Below are 19,058 nucleotides of genomic sequence, written 5' to 3'. Positions count from 1 at the left end.
GGAAGGAAATGTGCGAAGGAGAAAGTAATAGAATTTCATGACAGGTAAGCCTACCTGCTAAGAAATATAGTGTCTTTTTAGTAAGCAACAAAGATTGTACACCATGAGGGTGCACAAGACTGAGGGAGACCCTAGTTAGCAGTAGTCTTCACTAATGTATTTGCAGGTACTGTTACCCTGAGACTAGTGTGATGGGAGAAGATAGGATTCAGTAGGCAGAGAGGAAAAGATTAGGACCTGAGGTCTGAGGGTGGGGAAAAACACCTATTTTGGAACAATGCTGGGAGTGTCTGACCACAGTAGACCTAAGGTTCCTCTTAAGAATGTGACAGACCCCACCTACTCCCCTCAGGAATTTGACAAAAGACCTAAGTATGGCCATAGACCACCCCTCATACAAGAAGAACTAGACAATCAGGAATGGACAACCCAGCACCTAGAGCTATCAAGCTAATAAGGGTAGAACCTGAGAAGGAACAAGGGGGAAGGCAAGACGGGGGTAACCAGAACCTTACAAAACAAGGACCCTTGCCTATAGTCCTCGGGCATTCACTTTCACATGCCCTCTTTCTGTAAAGAGATCTTTCCTCCTACTCTTCCTTTCTAATCCTATATTCTAATAAACTTTTGCCTGCTGCTCATTTTGTGTCCACTTCTTCATTCTTCAAAGCAGTGAGACAACGAATCCCGGGAAATGTGGTAAAAAATCCTGCCACACTAGGAAGGTGGGCTCTTGCCACTGGGTCAAGAGAAAAGCCGTAGCAAGCTTTTCTCTGATAAATACGGAAAGAGGACTTCAACTACCTCCATTTTGACCTCAGCCTGTACTTTCTAATTGATTAGGTTCTTTCCAGCTTATCTCTTAACTCAGGCAAAAGATCTGCCCAGGCGGCGGATCCCCTCCTCAAGAGGGGAACTGAAACTATCCCTCAAGCAATAGGGGATGCCCTGACACCGGCAAGACCCTGCGTGATTGAACCCAAGATAATGATTGACTTGACCTTTCCAGCCCCCCTGCATGTACCTACAGATTTGTCTCATATTTTCCTTATAGAAGCCTGCAAGTATTGTCAGCACTTTGGAGACAGTCTCTGAAGAGGTTAGTCCTCTGTCTTCCTGGCGTTGGCTTCACGGAAATAAATCCCTTTCTGGTTTCCCCACTGCTCCTCCCTCTGCCTTTGGATTTTATCAGTGGCAGGAGTGGCCCAATCTGGTCTGTTTGGACCCCAGAGCCAGGTGCTCTCACACCCTTGGACCCAGTTACAATACCATACAAGTGAGTTAAAAAAACAAAGCTTTGTCCAGATTGTTTATTCACTAATATGTAGAAAGGTTGAAGACACTTAAATTGACCTAGGGTAAGAAGATGTTAAAAAGCTAGTTTTAAAACACAAAATGTCAGGGCGCCTGGGTGGCTTAGTCAGTTAAGCGTCTGACTCGGGTTCAGCTCAGGTCATGATCTCACATCTCGTGAGATCTGAGGTGGAGCCCAGTGTTAACAGTACTGAGCACGCTTGGGATTTTCTCTCTGCCTGCCCCCCACCCGTTCGCTCCCTCTCAAAAAAATAAATAAATGAACTTTAAAAAAAAAATCACAAAATGTCAGCTCAAGTGTAGGTTCCCAAGGAAGAGTTTTGACTACTGATAACTTGGTTAAATCACAGAGGTGTGCTAATTCTAAAACAGCTCGAAACTAATTGCCCGCAGTAGCTCTAAGACCCAGGCACCCTCTCAACAGACTGAGTTAAGTATGAATGACTGGCCTGGGAAAGTTTTGAATGACTTTGAGTCTGTATAAAGTGAGATTTACCTCCTTGCCAATAATCTTGGTCTAGGTGATATAATTTGTTTTGACAAAATTATAACATTCTTTCTAACATAAAATCTTTTCTGAGTTAAAACTGTTAAGATGGTAAAACAAGAATTTCAGGGAAACTTAAGGCCCATAATTCCTTGTGAGAAAAAGTGGGAGGGGGGTATCTGGCTGGCTCAGTCGGTGGAGCATGTGACTCTTGATCTCCGGGTTGTGAGTTCAAGTCTTGCATTGGGTGTAGCGATTACTTAAAAATAAAATCTTTAAAAAAAAAAGAAAAGAAAAAAAAGTAGGAGGGAACCTTGTTAAATTACTGAAGGGTAACTGACATGGCATATTGTTGACTCGCAGGAAAGCTTGAGCAAGTTTACCTATCCCAATCTCACTTAAGGAACTACGAAAGAAAGGATAGCACAGATGGAAGAGTCTAGACTATATAACCCCATAAAATAGTATTTGGGCTTACTACCACAGGGAAGTAAGGAATGGGTATTTTATTTATGACCCTGAAGTCCCGAACAAATCTAATCGTTACCCATTGAGTTTCTTGACAAGGAGGACAAGTTGTACGAGGACCAATACAATTTATGATGAGTCTTTTGGTAGGTTTCAACTCTTGGTTTCAGTCCTTTGCTTATTGTTTTTTTTAGAAGCTATTATGCAAGTGTGGATAACATTTGAATATTGAATCTTGATGGATTCAGCCCTCAAAATTCTATCAGTTTAGGTAGAATTTTTAATCCATAAGGAGTCCAGAACTTCATGAAGACCTTCAATTTGGATTTGATTTAGACAGAAGGATACCAGTAAGTCTGTTTCCAAATTAGCTTTGACTTGAGTCTGAATAGGGAAGGGCTTGTGGATCTCAAGGAAGAGGTCTTCAGAGGAACACTTAATTCTGCAGATCCTTTTGCATAATGGAGTCTTATTTAATTAGCAGGTTAGTGTCACAAAGGATAACGGAATGTTCCTTGATTGAAGTCCAAGGGTAAAAGTTATGGGCTGGGACATAGAGTGCCCAGGATCATTCGGGCTACCCACTACTGCAGAAGTTTGTTGACACTGAGGGAGTGGTGATATAATAATGCCAGGGTTTAAGGTTGGTATTGTAGCACCCACTATGAAAGAAAGAAAGAAAAAGAAAGAAAGAAAGAAAGAAAGAAAGAAAGAAAGAAAGAAAGGGAAAGAAAGAAAGAAAGAAAAAGAAAGAAAGAAAGAAAGAAAGAAAGAAAGAGGGAAAGAAAGAAAGAAAGAGAAAGAAAGAAAGAAAGAGGTAAAGAAAGAAAGAAAGAGGGAAAGAAAGAAAGAAAGAGGGAAAGAAAGAAGGAAAGAAAGAAAGAAGAAAGAAAGAAAAAAGAAAGAGGGAAAGAAAGAAAGAAGAAAGAAAGAAAAAAGAAAGAGGGAAAGAAAGAAAGAGGAAAGAAAGAAAGAAGAAAGAAAGAAAAAGAAAGAGGGAAAGAAAGAAAGAAAGAAAAAGAGGAAAGAAAGAAAGAAAGAAAGAAAGAAAGAAAGAAAGAAAGAGAAAGAAAGAAAACATTTGCAAAGCTGTCATTTAACATTTAAAGAAATTTCAACGGAGAATTCAAGAGTAAATTGCTGATTACTTGGCTCTCCCTCAGAGCACCTTTATTGTTCACTCACTGTATTCTTTTTTCCTTCAGTTTGTTCACTGGCACAATTGTTTCCCAATACTTTTTCTCCTAACAACACCTACAGGCATCTCAATCCAGAGTTTCTCTCCCATGATGTGTCTAGGAGTTTAATCTGTAAAGACATTAGTTTATTCCAATTCCTAGGTCTCTAGGGCTCTTTCAAACATTTCCCTGAGGTATTAAAGATCTGGCAATGGGACTATTCCCAATTTCAGTCTTTGTTTGCAAGTTAACTCCCCCATTTCTGACTTAAGGTTATTCACAAAACGTGAGGAAGGAGCAAGAGTCACATACGCTTCACTGTCTACTCTTGAAAGTGATCTAAAGTTACTGTGAAGTCTATTCCTCAAGCCTTCAAAGACTCTTTTGGAAGCCTCTTCATGTCAGTCGAAAAAGACAGACAATTGGACTTTGCTCACTTTCTATTTTAAAATGCCTATCAAATGAATAATGTGTTCTTATCAAAATTTCCCTACTATAGGGGCATCTGGGTGGCTCTAAGACACCAACTCTTGATTTCGGCTTGGGTCACGGTTTCACGGTTCGAAAGATCGAGCTCTGTGCTGACAGTGCAGAGCCTTCTTGGGATTCTCTCTCTTCCTCTCTCTCTCTCTGCCCTCCCCCTGCCCCCACACTCTCCTTCTCTCTCTCTCAAAATAAATAAACATTTAAAAAAAATTTTCCTTACTGTAATTCTACTGGACTCTTGCTTCTTATGTTTATTCCATATAACTCCTCTAACTCATGCACTTATCTTCCTAATTGGCAATATTTCACCAAGAATAATTTAGAATTATAGCTAAGCCACTTCCTGATACCTGATGTTCAGAAACAGTATGAAAGAATAAACGTTTGCAGTTAATAAGTGTTAGTTGGAGGTCACTATTATTATCATTATGGACAAAATAAATCAATATGTTTCTCATCTCAAAAGGTGAGGAGGTAAGGAAGAGTCAGAGATTAATAGCCATACAATACATGATAAAATATTACAATACATGCTAAAGTCTTAGAATAATAGAGGTATGTACAAACTGCTATGGGATCACAGAGAGGGAAGTGATTAATTTTGTAGGTAAGATGCACGGAAGAGGTTGGGCCTTGAAGGTAAGGTGATATTTCCCAAGACAGGAAAGGATATAAGAAACAATATGTACAAAGAACATAATGGATCCTGGGAGCAGTCATTCATTCATTCATTCATTCATTCATTTATCCATCTAATAAATATTTATTGAGCACCTTATTGTGTTGGGCACCGTGCAATGATGAAAAAAAAAATCCTATCATTATTCTACCTTCTTGTGGAGCTTATCATCTAATGGGAGAGATAACAGACAAGTAAACAAATAAATATATAAACAAAAACAACAATAGGTACTACAAAGGAAGAAAGCAAGAGGAAGAGGATGACCGGAGAAGCCTACTTACATAGGGTGGTTGGGGAGGGCATCTAGGAAGGGCCAATATTTAAGCTCACACCTAATGGACGAGAAGAAACAGATATGCAAATATGGTGAGAAGAGGGGTTCAGGCCACAGCACAGGACCCCATATGTACAGACCCTGAGAGGACCACAGTGCATCTGGACTGTAGGCTATGTGATGCCAATGCTGAGCTATTAGGAAAAGGGTTTTATATGGTTTGATATATTTCAGTTCATTTTTCAAAAGGATAAATTATCTGAGCCAGGTAAATGATTCTCCACCCATGTTGTCTGATCATATTTTGTCCCATTATTCATTCTGTCATTGTATTGTCTGCCCATCATTGAGCTTGTGACAAAGACCTAAGAATGCATCAGAGCTATTGCAATGTCCATTCAGAGCCTGGGACAGGTGAGGGCAGGAGGTAATAGATGAGGACGTCTTGCCAGATGAGACCATTTAGAGAAAAGCAAGGTAAATTATCTCCCATCATAACAAAATTCGAAAATACGTGGCTTTGGCATTGTTGCCAGGCAGCTGGCAGCGAGGAAACAGACTGCAGGGTGGAAAACTAGAGATTCTTGTTATGCTCTGACCAATCATTAGGTACAAAATCATCACCAGCACCAACTCAGAAGGCAGGCCAGTAGCAAAGGAGAGAGCGATTAGGAAAAAGCGGTGATGATGCGGATTGGCTGCTCTTTGCTGTTTTTTAGTAAAGTACCATGGAAAATAGTTGAGTGAGACAAGAACTAGTCTATAAATAGGGTAACACAGCTTTGTTACAGGACTTGTGCCTTTGCCCTGCAGCCCACTGCTTCTTTACCCCAAACAGCGGGAAATTATCATGCAGAATCTTTCTCCAGAGTCTCCATTAAGTAATGCTGGCCAGACAACGGGAGTAGCTCAGCAGAAAAAATCAGATAAATGTTGTTGCATTCCCACTTAAACTTGTTCCAGAAAGCTTCCAGGTGCCTGCCATTAAGTTGAGGATTGGAGGTACAAGCAGAGACTGAGTAAAATGCTGCTGGTTTAACAACTATAACAAGAGGAGACTTTTGGCAGTGGTCACTTTGACACGAACTAACTGGAAGCAAATAGAAACTTTCTGGATGAAATTTTATCACCTATGTTGTGGGCACCCCTCAGATGCACTCCCTAACCCCAAATTTGGTTTGGATGTCAATACTATTAACCACTCACACATCAAGAGGGTACAAACTTTGTTATTCACATCATGAGACTTTATGGGGAGAGCAGGACAGTTCCCACACAGGTCCAAAAATGAGTAGACTGGTTTGGCTTTTTTTTGTTCTTATCGTATAATCCTGCTTGCAGGCCAGCCTTGTGTGGTTTGAATTTCCCACTTGGAAGGAGGCACCCAGCCTTTCTAACCAGTTTGCCCAGATGTCAAGCATAGGGGGAAAGGGGAATAGGGAGGAGGCATGAAAGCTATCAGCAGTCAAACATAAAAAATGGAGACAGCCTCTTTATCACAGCCAAATAAACTATAATCTTGGCCTACAAAAGCCTGTTTGTTCAATCCCTAAAGAAATCTAGGTCTACAAATATGCACTAGGAACATGCAAAAGCTGTGATAAACCCCAAAAGTTTCTGATGTGGCTATGGGTTTAATGAGCAAGAATTTCCTAGAGATCAAACCAGGGGTCACAGAGAACAATGGACAAGTTTCTCCAAGACAGCAGATTGAAGGTTTAACCAAGAACCTTATTTCCGGGGGGGGGGGGGGGGGGGGGCAGAGGATCTTTGTAATTGTCCAGAATTTCATCATGGCATAGGGCATTGACAGCTATCCATCATTCCCATCCTTTAGTAGTCTTTCTCTCCCCTTTCCTTTTAGAACTAGAACCCTTCCCCTGGAGTTTTAGTAGAACATAGGTCCATCTAGCTGAAGAAAACATGTCCCAGCCTTCCTTGAAGCTAGGTATAGCTAGGTAGTAAGTATTTACAAATAACTGTGAGCAAAAGTGATGGGTAAAATTTCCTTAAAAAGAAAGAGCTAGCTCCTAACTTCCCTGCTTTTCCAGGTTGCAAAGCAGATGTGATTCTTTGAGTCAATTTTGACCATGGAATGAATACTGTTCTTGGTAATGAAAGAACAACAAGGTAGAGGAATCCTGGGTCCCTCCATTACCATATGAATCAGAACTGCCCTGGACTTCTCTGCTGCCTCTGGACTGCTGTGTGAGGAAGAAATAACTTCTCAGGTGGGCCATGGTATTTTGGGTTCTCTGTTACAGCAGCTTTGACCATTTTCTCACTTCTATTAAGAAGCTAAGCTTCTCTACCTTTTGATAATCTTAAAAATGCACCCCCCTTCCTCTGGATTTTAGCTTTAACAACAAGTATAAGGAGCCTCAAATTTAACTGGCTATAAGCAAGTAAGACCTTAAAACTACATGTGACTTCATGAATTCTCTTTTCAAAAAATCAACCTACAGGGGCGCCTGGGTGGCTCAATCAGTTGAGCATCTGACTTCAACTCAGGTCATGATCTCACAGTTCGTGAGTTCAAGCCCCGCATCAGGCTCTCTGCTGTCAGTACAGAGCCTGCTTCAGCTCCTCTGTCTCCCTCTCCCTCTACCCCTCGCTCACTTGCTCGCTCTCAAAAATAAATAAACATTAAAAAAATATTTTAAAAATCAATCTATAGAATACAGTCATGTATACTCTTTGGGTCTAAATGGAGGCATTAATTAACACAAATGTATGAGTATCAAACTGATAAATGAAAACTCAGATCAATAAATATCAATTTTCCTTTTTCCCTACACATCACACATGTCCATGCACTATTTTTATCTATTCTCTGTAATTGATTAATCATAGATTATTGCATTAAGATAAAATGGATAAAGCAGACTTCCTCTCCCACTATGTAACACAAAGATGATGATTTTCTCGGCTTTCCATTCGAGTAACTGTGTTTCAGATCGGTTCATGGTGTTGCTAAGACAACAGGGATGCTGTAACAGAAAACTGGCACTGAAGTCTCAAAGGATGGAGCTGCCTCAAAGGATATCATCAATGGTGCGTTCAAGGCCTTTTTCACAATGAAACTTGTAACACTGGATTCGAAAAAGGTGGTCACACTCATCCAACACCCTTCCATAGAAGACTATGGCTCTGTCAATGACTTGTATTCTAAAATTAAGGAAAGAGCAGTCTGTGAACTAAAAGTCAGAGGCCTATCATTCCACTAAGATGTATCTTTCCTAGAACCCTAAGCGAGTACTGTCCTTAAATTCCAGTTTGCCTTTATTCTCATAGAAGCATGTTTGAAGAATAATGGAAGAGAGCAAGAAGAAACCATATCATCCGATTGTTCCTTCACTAAAAATGTACATCTCATCGACGCAAAGGTTTGATTCTGTCTGGTAACTACCTGGGTAAGTAGGATATTCACCGATACCTGTGACTGATATTTGGAATCTGCATTTGTCAACAGATGCAAAGAAGCACAGTCTCCTCAATGCCCTCGTGAGAAAGGCCCAGGAAGCTCAGCAGCAGCAGTGATGAACCCTGGGTTGCATCTCCAGGTTTGTCCAAGCAAACACCTGCAGCGGCATTCATGTAGTACTGAAAACATCAAGGCAAAGACAAAGAAAATAAAAACAAAATACTTGAGCTGATTCTGAATATTTTTTTTTCTGAGCTAAAAGAGAAAAGGAACGAAAACAGCAGTTAACTAAGCTGACACGTGTCCTTCACATCATGTCCATTCTATTGCACAGAGATGAAATCCATCGAATGTAACATGGACGCGTGAATGAAGGAGCTCAGTGCTCTTAGAGCTAGGACACACCTTGTTCAGAACCGTCTCCCTCTCTTAAGAGATAATTTGGTGAAAAATAGTGGAGAGGCAAAGGGAAGCGTTGGAGGATATGTTTTCCCAATCTTTGAGGGTCCCTTGATGAAGAGTCACAGAAATGACTGAAGACTGAGGGAACAGCGTAGTTTTCCTTTTTCGAGCAGGAGTCAAAAGGTATTCTTCAATAATGGAAACTGGGGATCGTACTGTGAGGTCAAGACTTGTGCAGGGGTCCTTATCTCTAAGTGCAAGTTTCATCTCGCGGAATCAAATGAAACCAAGACCCTTTTTTAAAACCGTGATGTTCTAAACGTAAAAAAAAAAAGAAATAGAAAAGAACACAGACCACTCTCTTTTAATGTTTTTAAGTAGCAGAAATCATAATGGTTTGTATACTACACTGTACAATTATATACTGTTACTTTCCAAAGAAAATTAACTTCTTATAGGATTTTCTGAAATGGTTACTCCATACGGTTAAGAGCTTGACCCTTCAGCCATCGCTACGACACATGGCATACAATCTATGAGGTTCCAAGTCTTCCGGTTGTGCCGGTCTCTGCTGCCATTGAGGGAGGAGCCTCTCAGAGACCTCTCGTAGCCCCTTCCATCTCCTGCACCAGGAAACAGCCTCCGCAGGTAGATGTGTGCCGATGAGCGCAGTTTCTGTGCTTTGCTTGCCACAAGCCTACTCCCCTTTAAGAGAACTTGCGCTTCTTCATGGCTTCTGCTTTGACTGCCAGGCTCTTGGCACAGATGGTCAGGACCACAATGAGAACGCCCACCACAAATGTCACCAGGGGCCAGAGAAAGCAATGCAGGAGGACAATCTCATCATGCGTGCGATGAAGGAGCACATCATCTGGTCTGCAAGACAGTGGAGAATGGGAAAGAAAGAGTGGTCAACTGCCTTGGCATGGCATAAATCTACACCCTGGAGCTCAGCTTGCTTTCTACCCAAAGGGAATAATCATTGAAAGTGAAGACCATGCTCTGGCTATAAATACTGTATTTTGAGGTTCAAATCCATTACCAAAAGTTCTGAGGTCTTGAATCAAGTAATTGGTACAAATTTGCATATTATCTATAATATAATTTACACGTTGCAAAATGTCAAAGTGTAGCAATCTTTTACATTACTATTTTCCTGCATTTTAAGTTGTCTAACATATTCCATTTTCTCATTCACCCTTTAATGAATGCTGGTCAAAGTGACATGAATCAGTCTAAAAAATTACTTGTGGGTTGACATTCTCAAACCCAAAGTAGACCTCAGCACTTAGGTGGGACCCAAATGATCTTAATTCATAAAAATAATAAAGTTGCTGTTTGAATTTAGTCAGAAAGATCTGTGGTGTAGTCTTCAGGTCAACTCAGCTCCATTATGTGAAGGTTTTTTATTAATGAACAGATGAGTGAAATGGTTAGATTTAGTGCATTTTTCCATGCTTCTGGGTGGGATCAGTCATCAGTTTAAACTACTGACTACTTTCTTGATAAATTTTGCAAAGTCTTAGCAATATATTTCTATCTTACCAACACAGAACCCCACTTTCAATTCCAGCACTGGTCTCATTCTCAAGAAGTAAAAATGAGATGTGTTCCACAAGCCATGATTTCTCATCTCTGGCCATTAGAGAGAGAGCGTGGGACTTTAGCTTTCATACAAGAGGTTTACGTTTTGTGAGATATTTCCATTTCATCCCCAGGAAGGTTTGTTCTATTTAAAAAAAAATTTTTTTTAATGTTTATTTATTTTTGAGAGAGAGAGAGAGAGAGAGAGAGCGCGCACACAGGTGGGGGAGGGGCAGAGAGAGATGGGGTGACATAGGATCTGAACCGGGCTCCATGTCAACAGCAGCGAGCCTGATGCAGGGCTCAAACTTACTAATTGTAAGATCATGACCTCAGTTAAAGTCAGATGCTCAACAGACAGAGCCACCCGGGCGCCCCAGGTTTGTTCTATTATCCTAGAGTAGCAGTGCCTTCCTCCAGACAAGGAAGAAAATGATGCAGAACAATTAATTCAATTGCCCTCAAGAACATCAGAATCTTTAGAGTACAAGGGCAGTGCATTTAACAAAGAAATGCCTTCTTGAGGAGCTCTCACTGATCACAGCTTTCATAATTCAAGATCAATTTTTCCAGAAGATTGACAAAGGATGTTGGGTATTTCTCTTCTACCTATAATGCAACCATCATGCAGCATTAACAGTTTTGCAGCTTAGCTTTGAAATTACATAATCCTTGCCCCTTTTTTGTGCATAATATCATTTAAGATTTTGCCCATTAAGTGAGATTTTTATTGACATTTTATTTCATATTATTTCAGTTAAAATTTGTACTAGAAAAATGCAGAGTCATTGTAACAATTAAGCAAAAAGCATTCCAGCTTGCAGAAGTTACTCTTTTTTCTGAATTCCTGTAGCAACACATTGTCTTCAAGACTTGTGCTATCATTAACTTATGATACATGTTAATGTACATATCCTTTTCTCCTGGAAGGCCCTCGACTTTGTCATTGTCTGTTACTCTACACATAGATGTTGCTAAATAACCACTTGCTACTGATGACCGGGAAACTGTCTCTGTTTCAACATGTTATCCATGCAAAATTTCAAGAACCTTAAGCCTTGAGTGTAGACAGTAGAGGCCTAGGTCCAAATACAGTCAGGGCACAATATAATTAAGTCATATGTTACAGTCTTTAAAACCCCAACCCCCAGCACTGCCACCATTATTTTCCCAGCCACAAGAACTCACAGCTGTCAGCTACCCCCACCAGAGTGTGCAAAGGAAGTAAAAGCTCTCTCGGTTTCAGATCTCACATTGAGGTCTTTAATCCATCTTGGGTTTATTTTTGTGTATGGTGTGAGAAAGTGGTCCAGTTTCATTCTTTTGCATGTAGCTGTCCAGGTTTCCCAGAACCATTACTTGAAGATACTGTCTTTTTCTCATTGTATATTCTTGCCTCCTTTGTCATAGATTAATTGACCATATAAGCATGGGTTTACTTCTAGGTTCTCAATTCTCTTTCGTTGATCTATGTGTCTATTTTTGTGCCAGTACCATACTGTTTTGATTGCTACAGCTTTGTAGTATAGTGCATCTTGAAATCTGGAATTGTGATACCTCCAGCTTTATTCTTCTTTCTCAAGATTGCCTTGACCATATCACAATAAAAAGCTTTTGCAAAGCAAAGGAAGCCATCAACAAAACAAAAAGGCAAATTACTAAATAGGAGAAGATATTTGCAAATGACATATTCAATAAGGGATTAATATCCAAAATATAAAGAGAACTTATACAACTCAACACCAAAAAAATTAAATTAATTAATTACATAATCTGACTAAAAATGGGCAGAAGACCCAAATATTTTTCCAAAAAAGAAATAACATGGCCAACAGACACCTGAAAAGATGCTCAACATCACTCCTCATCAGGGAAATGCAAACCAGAACCTCAATGAAATATCACTTTACACCTGTAAAAATGGCTAAAATCAAAAAGACAAGAAATAACAAGGATTGGCAAGGATGTGGAGAAAAAGGAACCCTTGTGAGCTGCTGGTAGGAATGTATATTGGTGCAGCCATTGTGGAAAATAGTATGGAGGTTCCTCAAATAATTAAAAGTAGAAATATTATATGATCCAATATGGGTATTTACCCAATAGGGGGAAAAACACTAATTGAAAAAGATATATGCACTCTTATGTCTACTGCAACATTATTTACAATAGCCACGATATGGAAGCAGCTTAAGTGTCCACTGATAGACAAATGGATAAGGAAGATGTGGTGGAAATATATAAATTATTATACAGCCATAAAAAAGAATGCGATCTTACCACTTGCAACAACATGGATGGACCTAGAGGGTTTTATGCTAAGTGAAATAAGTAGGACAGAGAAAGACAAATACCACATGATTTCACTTATATGTGGAATCTAAAAAACAAAACAAAAGCATAAACAACCATAAAGTAGAGTCAGACTTATAAATATAGAAAGCAAACTGATGGTTGCCAGGGAGAAGGTGTTTGGGGCGGGGGGGATGGGCAGAATGGGTAGAGGGAAGTAGGAGGTATAGGCTTGCAGTTATGGAATGAAGAAGTCATGGGAATGAAAGGCACAGCCTAGGGAATATAGTCAATGGTACTGTAATAGTGTTGTATGGTGGCAAATGGTAGCTATATGTGTGGTGAGCATAGCATAACATATAGACTTTTGAATCACTGTGTTGTACAGCTGAAGTTAATGTAACATTGTGTGTCAATTATACTCAAATAAAAAATAAAATAAGATAAACTGCAGTATTACTGATTTTTTTTTTTTTTAATCTGTCTTGGGATGGCCTTCCTCCCTCACTTCCTTCCCACCTTCTTTTCCCCTTCGCTCTCTTCCCCTTCTTTCTTGGACAGTTCTACTCCTCCAGAATCTATTGGTACAAAGATGAACTACATTCTTTGCCAAAAGGGTGAGAGTGCATAAAAATGTAAATGCACTTAATACACAGAACTGTATGCTTAAAAACGGTGAAAATGGCAAAAAAGGGGGGGGGGTTAAGGACTTGTATTTTTAACACTATTTTAAGTAATTTGCATGTAATTTCCATAAGTGTTTTGCGGTTAATTTTCCAGTAAAATGCTTCATTGAGTATCGTCTTTTGTGTTCCTTCTTGAATCACTATTAATGATACTAAATCCTTTACCACAATACTGTACAATTGAACCAAGAAAATAGCCACAGATGAAGGTAGTTGGAACCACTATACATATTTCCTGAAACATTTAATAAAAAAAGAATGTGAGTAAAAAGGAAAGGAGGAGTGAAAATAAGAACTGAAAATGCTGGACCCGGATATTTGTTTTATTTAGAAACTTCTTGGCATTCCAACTGCTATAAGAGCCCTTGGGGCAAAATTTTATTTTAATATTTCAAGTGACAAAACATCATTCACTGGAGATAGCTATGTTGAATCCGTAGCAGCTTCAAAGCAGTCTTTGAGGCAGAAATATTATATAAAAATGTTCATATTTCTTTAAAAATAATTAATGTCTGTTTCCATTTCATACAGTTCTAAGATGCCCCATAGTATCCTTCAATGGGAAGGAAGGGTAGCAGAATGTGCCACTTTGGCATAAGGTTATTTTGAGCTGAAGGTAATTGAAAAGAGACAGAGATAAGAAAAGCTCTCTGACCTCCTCTTATTTGCCTAAAAGCAAGACATACATTTATAAAGGTGCCTTTCTTCCTCTCTCTTCCAGGAAGGACAAAAGTTAATCCTTGGAGACAATTCTAGACCTTTATCAGCCCCCAAATGGCACCAGAGTAAATTATATAACAAATTTTCCTAACTAGCTCTTACTTTCCATCAGTTTCCCCATATATTTACCTTTCTACATTTTGCTGCCCTAGAAACTCAAAGTCCTTTTCCTTTGTCATATCACTTCTCTAAATATGTATTGCCTTTTTCTTTAAAAATTTTTTTTTAAATGTTTATTTATTTTTGAGAGAGAGAGAGAGACAGAGCACAAGCAGGGGAGAGGCAGAGAGAGAGGGAGACACAGAATCCAAAGCAGGCTCCAGGCTCCAAGCTGTCAGCATAGAGCCCAATGTGGGGCCTGAACCCACAGACTGTGAGATCATGACCTGAGCTGAAGTCAGACGCTTAGCTGACTGAGCCACCCAGGTGCCCTGTATTGCCTTTTACTTAAAGATGCTATATAAGCCCAAGTTCTAACCACCTCTTTGAGCTATGCACCACTGAGTGCTTCCACATGTACACATGATGCACATGTTAATAAACTTCTGTTTTTCTCTTCTTAATCTGTCTTTTGTCGGTGTAATTTACAGAGCCCTAGCCTATGAATCTAAGAAGGGTAGAGGGAAAAGTTTTTCCTCCCCTGTAGGAAAAAATGATTTCTCAGCATAGTAATGCTTAAGTTTATCATTCAGTTAATAGGATTTACTGAGATTATCTTTAAATTGATCCTGTGATGTAATTAAAGTCTGGTTCATTTAACTGGGACTTTAGTGTCTTAATTTAAAGCACTCCACTACCTCAGTTCCCTCCAATTTTATGAGGCAGCTTTGGGTTTAGAATTCAGTTTTCCATAAATCTATAATGGTAGGACTGAAGGGGAACTCTTTTAAAAAAAATTACTATTTTCAATATTTGGCAAACTGGATAAATGGCCTGATGAGATCTGAATACGATGTAGTATAATCAGGATAGTGATGAGGATGAAGGCAATATGGAAAAAAAAAAAAAAAAAAAGGATGATTACTCTGAATTTGAGGACTTCAAAAAAGTAAACAAGGTATTTTCTTTCGGGTGTGTAAAAATACTAATAGCAAGCACTTTTAAATCCTAAGAGGGGGTGGGTACAAGTGTCATAAAACAAGAGAAGTGCTACGAGTACCCTTAGAAATACTTTCCTAAAGGTTGGACTTACCCTGAATAGAGCCTTGAAAGTATATTGTGAGTACATTGTTAAATAGTTAGCATTTGTTAAGTGTTTACTACCCTTTAGGTGCTCGGATAGAGTGTTTAATCTCACTTGATCCTTAAAATAACCCTGTGATGGCCAAATTTTTCATTGTCATTTTAAAATAAGAGAAACTAAGGCAAAGAAAGATTAGTTTACTCAAGATTACACAACTTAAAATAATGACACAGTGATTCGGAAACCCTATCTGTATGACTTTCAAACCTGTACTATTTATTTACCCCTCAGCTGGCTTTTCTCGAATTCAAGCCACCTCTGCTATTTGCTGAAATGCAACTTCCTGAATCTCAACTCCTGGCTGACTACATCAGAATAGGGGTTGTAGGACCCAGATACCTGCATTTTTGAGAAGCTCCTGGGTGATTCTCATACATAATCAAGTTTAGGAAGCGCTGTGTAAAGCTCTAATATTTTAAAAGAAAAAAAAAATTGGTGTGAAACATAGAGCTACTTATCTGGCTATTTCTGAAACTGTCTTAACTGATTCTTATGTCCGGGTTATTGTCATGGCCTCCACATGCTTTTGTGCAGAGTGTATGGTGCATGAAGATGTCCTGGAATAAGACTGGAGGAGAGAAGGGGTGAGGTGAGGGGTAATGGAGGTAACATGGGAGGTAGAAATCCAGCCCTGATACTAGATTTGCTCGGAGGGGGCTTTTGTCCTAATTGGCAAAAAGGCACCCTATCAGCTAGCAGTAGACCTAGTTGTACCAGATAAAAAAGACAAAAATTTGGTATACGTCATCCTAAATATAAAAAATATATTCCCTTTGACTTTGCCTCACCAGATGAGATTTCTTCTAATTCTCAATACCTGTTCTGTTCACTGACAGTGAGAGAAAAATGTGACCTCTTTTTTTTTTTTTTTTTTTTTTTTAGGCTGGAAAATTAAACTTTAACTTATCTCAACCAGTTCATGTAAAAATCTGAACTGCATAATAAGTTACCAGTATCCCGTGATGGTAACTGTACCAGTGAAGAGAAAAGATGATGATCCATGAGATCCTACAGGAAGTAGAAATCTTTTTAGATTTATTACTTAAGAACTTTCCTTTTCATGTTCATGTAGACTGCTAGAAAGTTCAAGTATTGGCCTGCCTTAGCAAGATCATACAACTTTTTTTTTGCCAGTCAGACCCCTCATGCTTTGTCTTATTTTCTGCACATGTTGCTAAATTTATTTTATCTTGCTAAATTCTGTCAATCTTTAGAGCACTCATTAAACCCTTTAGGTATATATCAATGATCTACATTTGCATATCAGGTACTCAATAAACCTTAAAAACTTTTTTAGTTGTCAGCTTTATCCATATTTCCATGAGAAATAATATACTACATCATTACAGGAACTTGCACTTATGTATGTATTTTGTTGCAATCTTAAAGTCAATAAATGCTTCATTATATCACAACCATAACATAATTCTTTAGGCATAATGTCAGTCCAACATGCCAGGCCTCTGGCATAGAAGCACAGCCAAATGACATGAAAAATGTAATGATTTCATCCTCCAAATCTTCTGAATAGGTCCTCTCTATTCTTGCTCTAAGCCTTGCTTATTATTTATAACATGACCTACTTTTTGAAAGAATCTTAAAGAGGTAACAATAAAAACAAGACCTAAGTACAATAAAACCCTTAAACTGACAGTAAAGAGCAAATACAATGTAATTAGGATGAGAGAAAGGAAAAAAAAAAAAAAAAAAAGGAAGTCCGAGCTAAGAAAAGCTCCTGCTTTAAGCATAAGTGGAACTTAACCTCTGAGCATCCCAGTACCCAAGGGAAAAAGAACAGAGATGAGTTACACAGCTGCCATTAGATTGGAAAAAAAAAAAAAAGGAAGCATGCCAATTCATCAGAACAAATGCTTTGCTAGGGCTACACTTAATAAATGAGATGGTGTGTATTTTTACATAAAGTAATCTGTGTAACACATTTGAAAGGCTAAGAGCAGCTCTACAAAGCTAGCTAATGAAATTATGTGAGGAATTTTTACAATACTAATTCCAAGGTCTCAGATCTACTGAATCAGACTGAGGTTTTAAACAGCTTTCCAGGTGATGCCAATGATTACTCACATCTGGAAATAAGTGACTTAATGCTTTTTAAATATCAAATGTATCAGCTTGGTTTTTGACAATAACTTCAGAGCAAATTGTTCAAGACTGGAATCACTGACAAGCATTCTATGTGGCTGGTTGAAGGGAGCAGCATCTTCTGTCAGGTTAGAGTCCTGACACGGAAGTGACAAAATGATACTTTATAACGAAAACCGAAAACCTGACATGCATTCATTCCCAGATAATTTTGTCTATTGGAGCTAGGTTTCAGACAGCCTTTGAAAGTTTTCTCTAAAGCCTCAAATGTATCAACAGATTTTTTTTTTTCAATCTATGAAGTTTATTGTCAAATTGGTTTCCATACAACACCCAGTGCTCATCCCAAAAGGTGCCCTCCTCAATACCCATCACCCACCCTCCCCTCCCTCCCACCCCCCATCAACCCTCAGTTTGTTCTCAGTTTTTAACAGTCTCTTATGCTTTGGCTCTCTCCCACTCTAACCTCTTTTTTTTTTTTTTTTTCCTTCCCCTCCCCCATGGGTTTCTGTTAAGTTTCTCAGGATCCACATAAGAGTGAAAACATATGGTATCTGTCTTTCTCTGTATGGCTTATTTCACTTAGCATCACACTCTCCAGTTCCATCCACGTTGCTACAAAGGGCCATATTTCATTCTTTCTCATTGCCACGTAGTACTCCATTGTGTATATAAACCACAATTTCTTTATCCATTCATCAGTTGATGGACATTTAGGCTCTTTCCATAATTTGGCTATTGTTGAGAGTGCTGCTATAAACATTGGGGTGCAAGTGCCCCTATGCATCAGTACTCCTGTATCCCTTGGGTAAATTCCTAGCAGTGCTATTGCACTGGGTCAATAGGGTAGGTCTATTTTTAATTTTTTGAGGAACCTCCACACTGTTTTCCAGAGCGGCTGCACCAATTTGCATTCCCACCAACAGTGCAAGAGGGTTCCCGTTTCTCCACATCCTCGCCAGCATCTATAGTTTCCTGATTTGTTCATTTTGGCCACTCTGACTGGTGTGAGGTGATATCTGAGTGTGGTGCTGATTTGTATTTCCCTGATGAGGAGTGATGTTGAGCATCTTTTCATGTGCCTGTATCAACAGATATTTAATTGAAATGCCACAAGAGGAGACTACGTCATAGAAGGTTTTCAGGCAGGAACTGCTGACCACTGATTTCTAAGCTGGAAAACCTTGATGTGGGTATCAATAAATGTTTTCAATTTTGGCAATACTCTATGCTATGAGCTTTCTAGAAGGAGACTGAATTAAAATGTATCCCACGAAAATACTGACTTGACCTATTGATTGTTGATTTTTAAAAGACCTCAAAAGATTTTTTTCTACCAAAAGACATTGAAGATTAAATGATAAAAACATTGAATTTGGTTTTGGCATAAAGCTGTCCTTATTGAGAGTAATTAGCCAATATGTTTAGTTGCTGTTTGAAGCAATTATAAAACCTTGGCAACAGAAAAGTATGCTTGTCTTCTTAAATGACCACAGGAAGGCACTTGAACAGCTAATCTGAAAGCTGTATCAAGTTATGGTATAAATTACAGTGGGAATACGGAGACCAGAACACGGAGATCCTTTGCAGTATTCTTTACGATGATTTGTTCTATCATGAGTGCATTTTTGCCAACTTGATTTCAGCAATGATACTGTGATAAGGGCTTTTAAAAGTTTGAGAAGTATTATATCAACATCACAGCTTTGGTCTGCAGACGG

The 19,058-nt window shown here is 38.9% G+C and overlaps 1 protein-coding gene across 1 annotated transcript in view; it reads right to left on the bottom strand.

The window, feature by feature from the left end:
* Nucleotides 1-9,060: 9,060 nt before the first annotated feature.
* KCNMB4 (potassium calcium-activated channel subfamily M regulatory beta subunit 4) overlaps nt 9,061-19,058 on the bottom strand; it is a 62,375-nt gene continuing 52,377 nt past the window's right edge. The window contains exon 3 of the mRNA XM_042947167.1: nt 9,061-9,591. Within this exon, the coding sequence (XP_042803101.1) occupies nt 9,423-9,591 (169 nt within the window). The 3' untranslated portion in view covers nt 9,061-9,422. The remainder of the gene's footprint in view (nt 9,592-19,058) is intronic.

This window comes from Panthera leo, chromosome B4, assembly GCF_018350215.1.
Source record: "Panthera leo isolate Ple1 chromosome B4, P.leo_Ple1_pat1.1, whole genome shotgun sequence".
NCBI lineage: Eukaryota > Metazoa > Chordata > Mammalia > Carnivora > Felidae > Panthera > Panthera leo.
The sequence above is the reverse complement of the archived record's forward strand: the minus strand, read 5'-3'. Positions and strand labels throughout refer to the sequence as shown.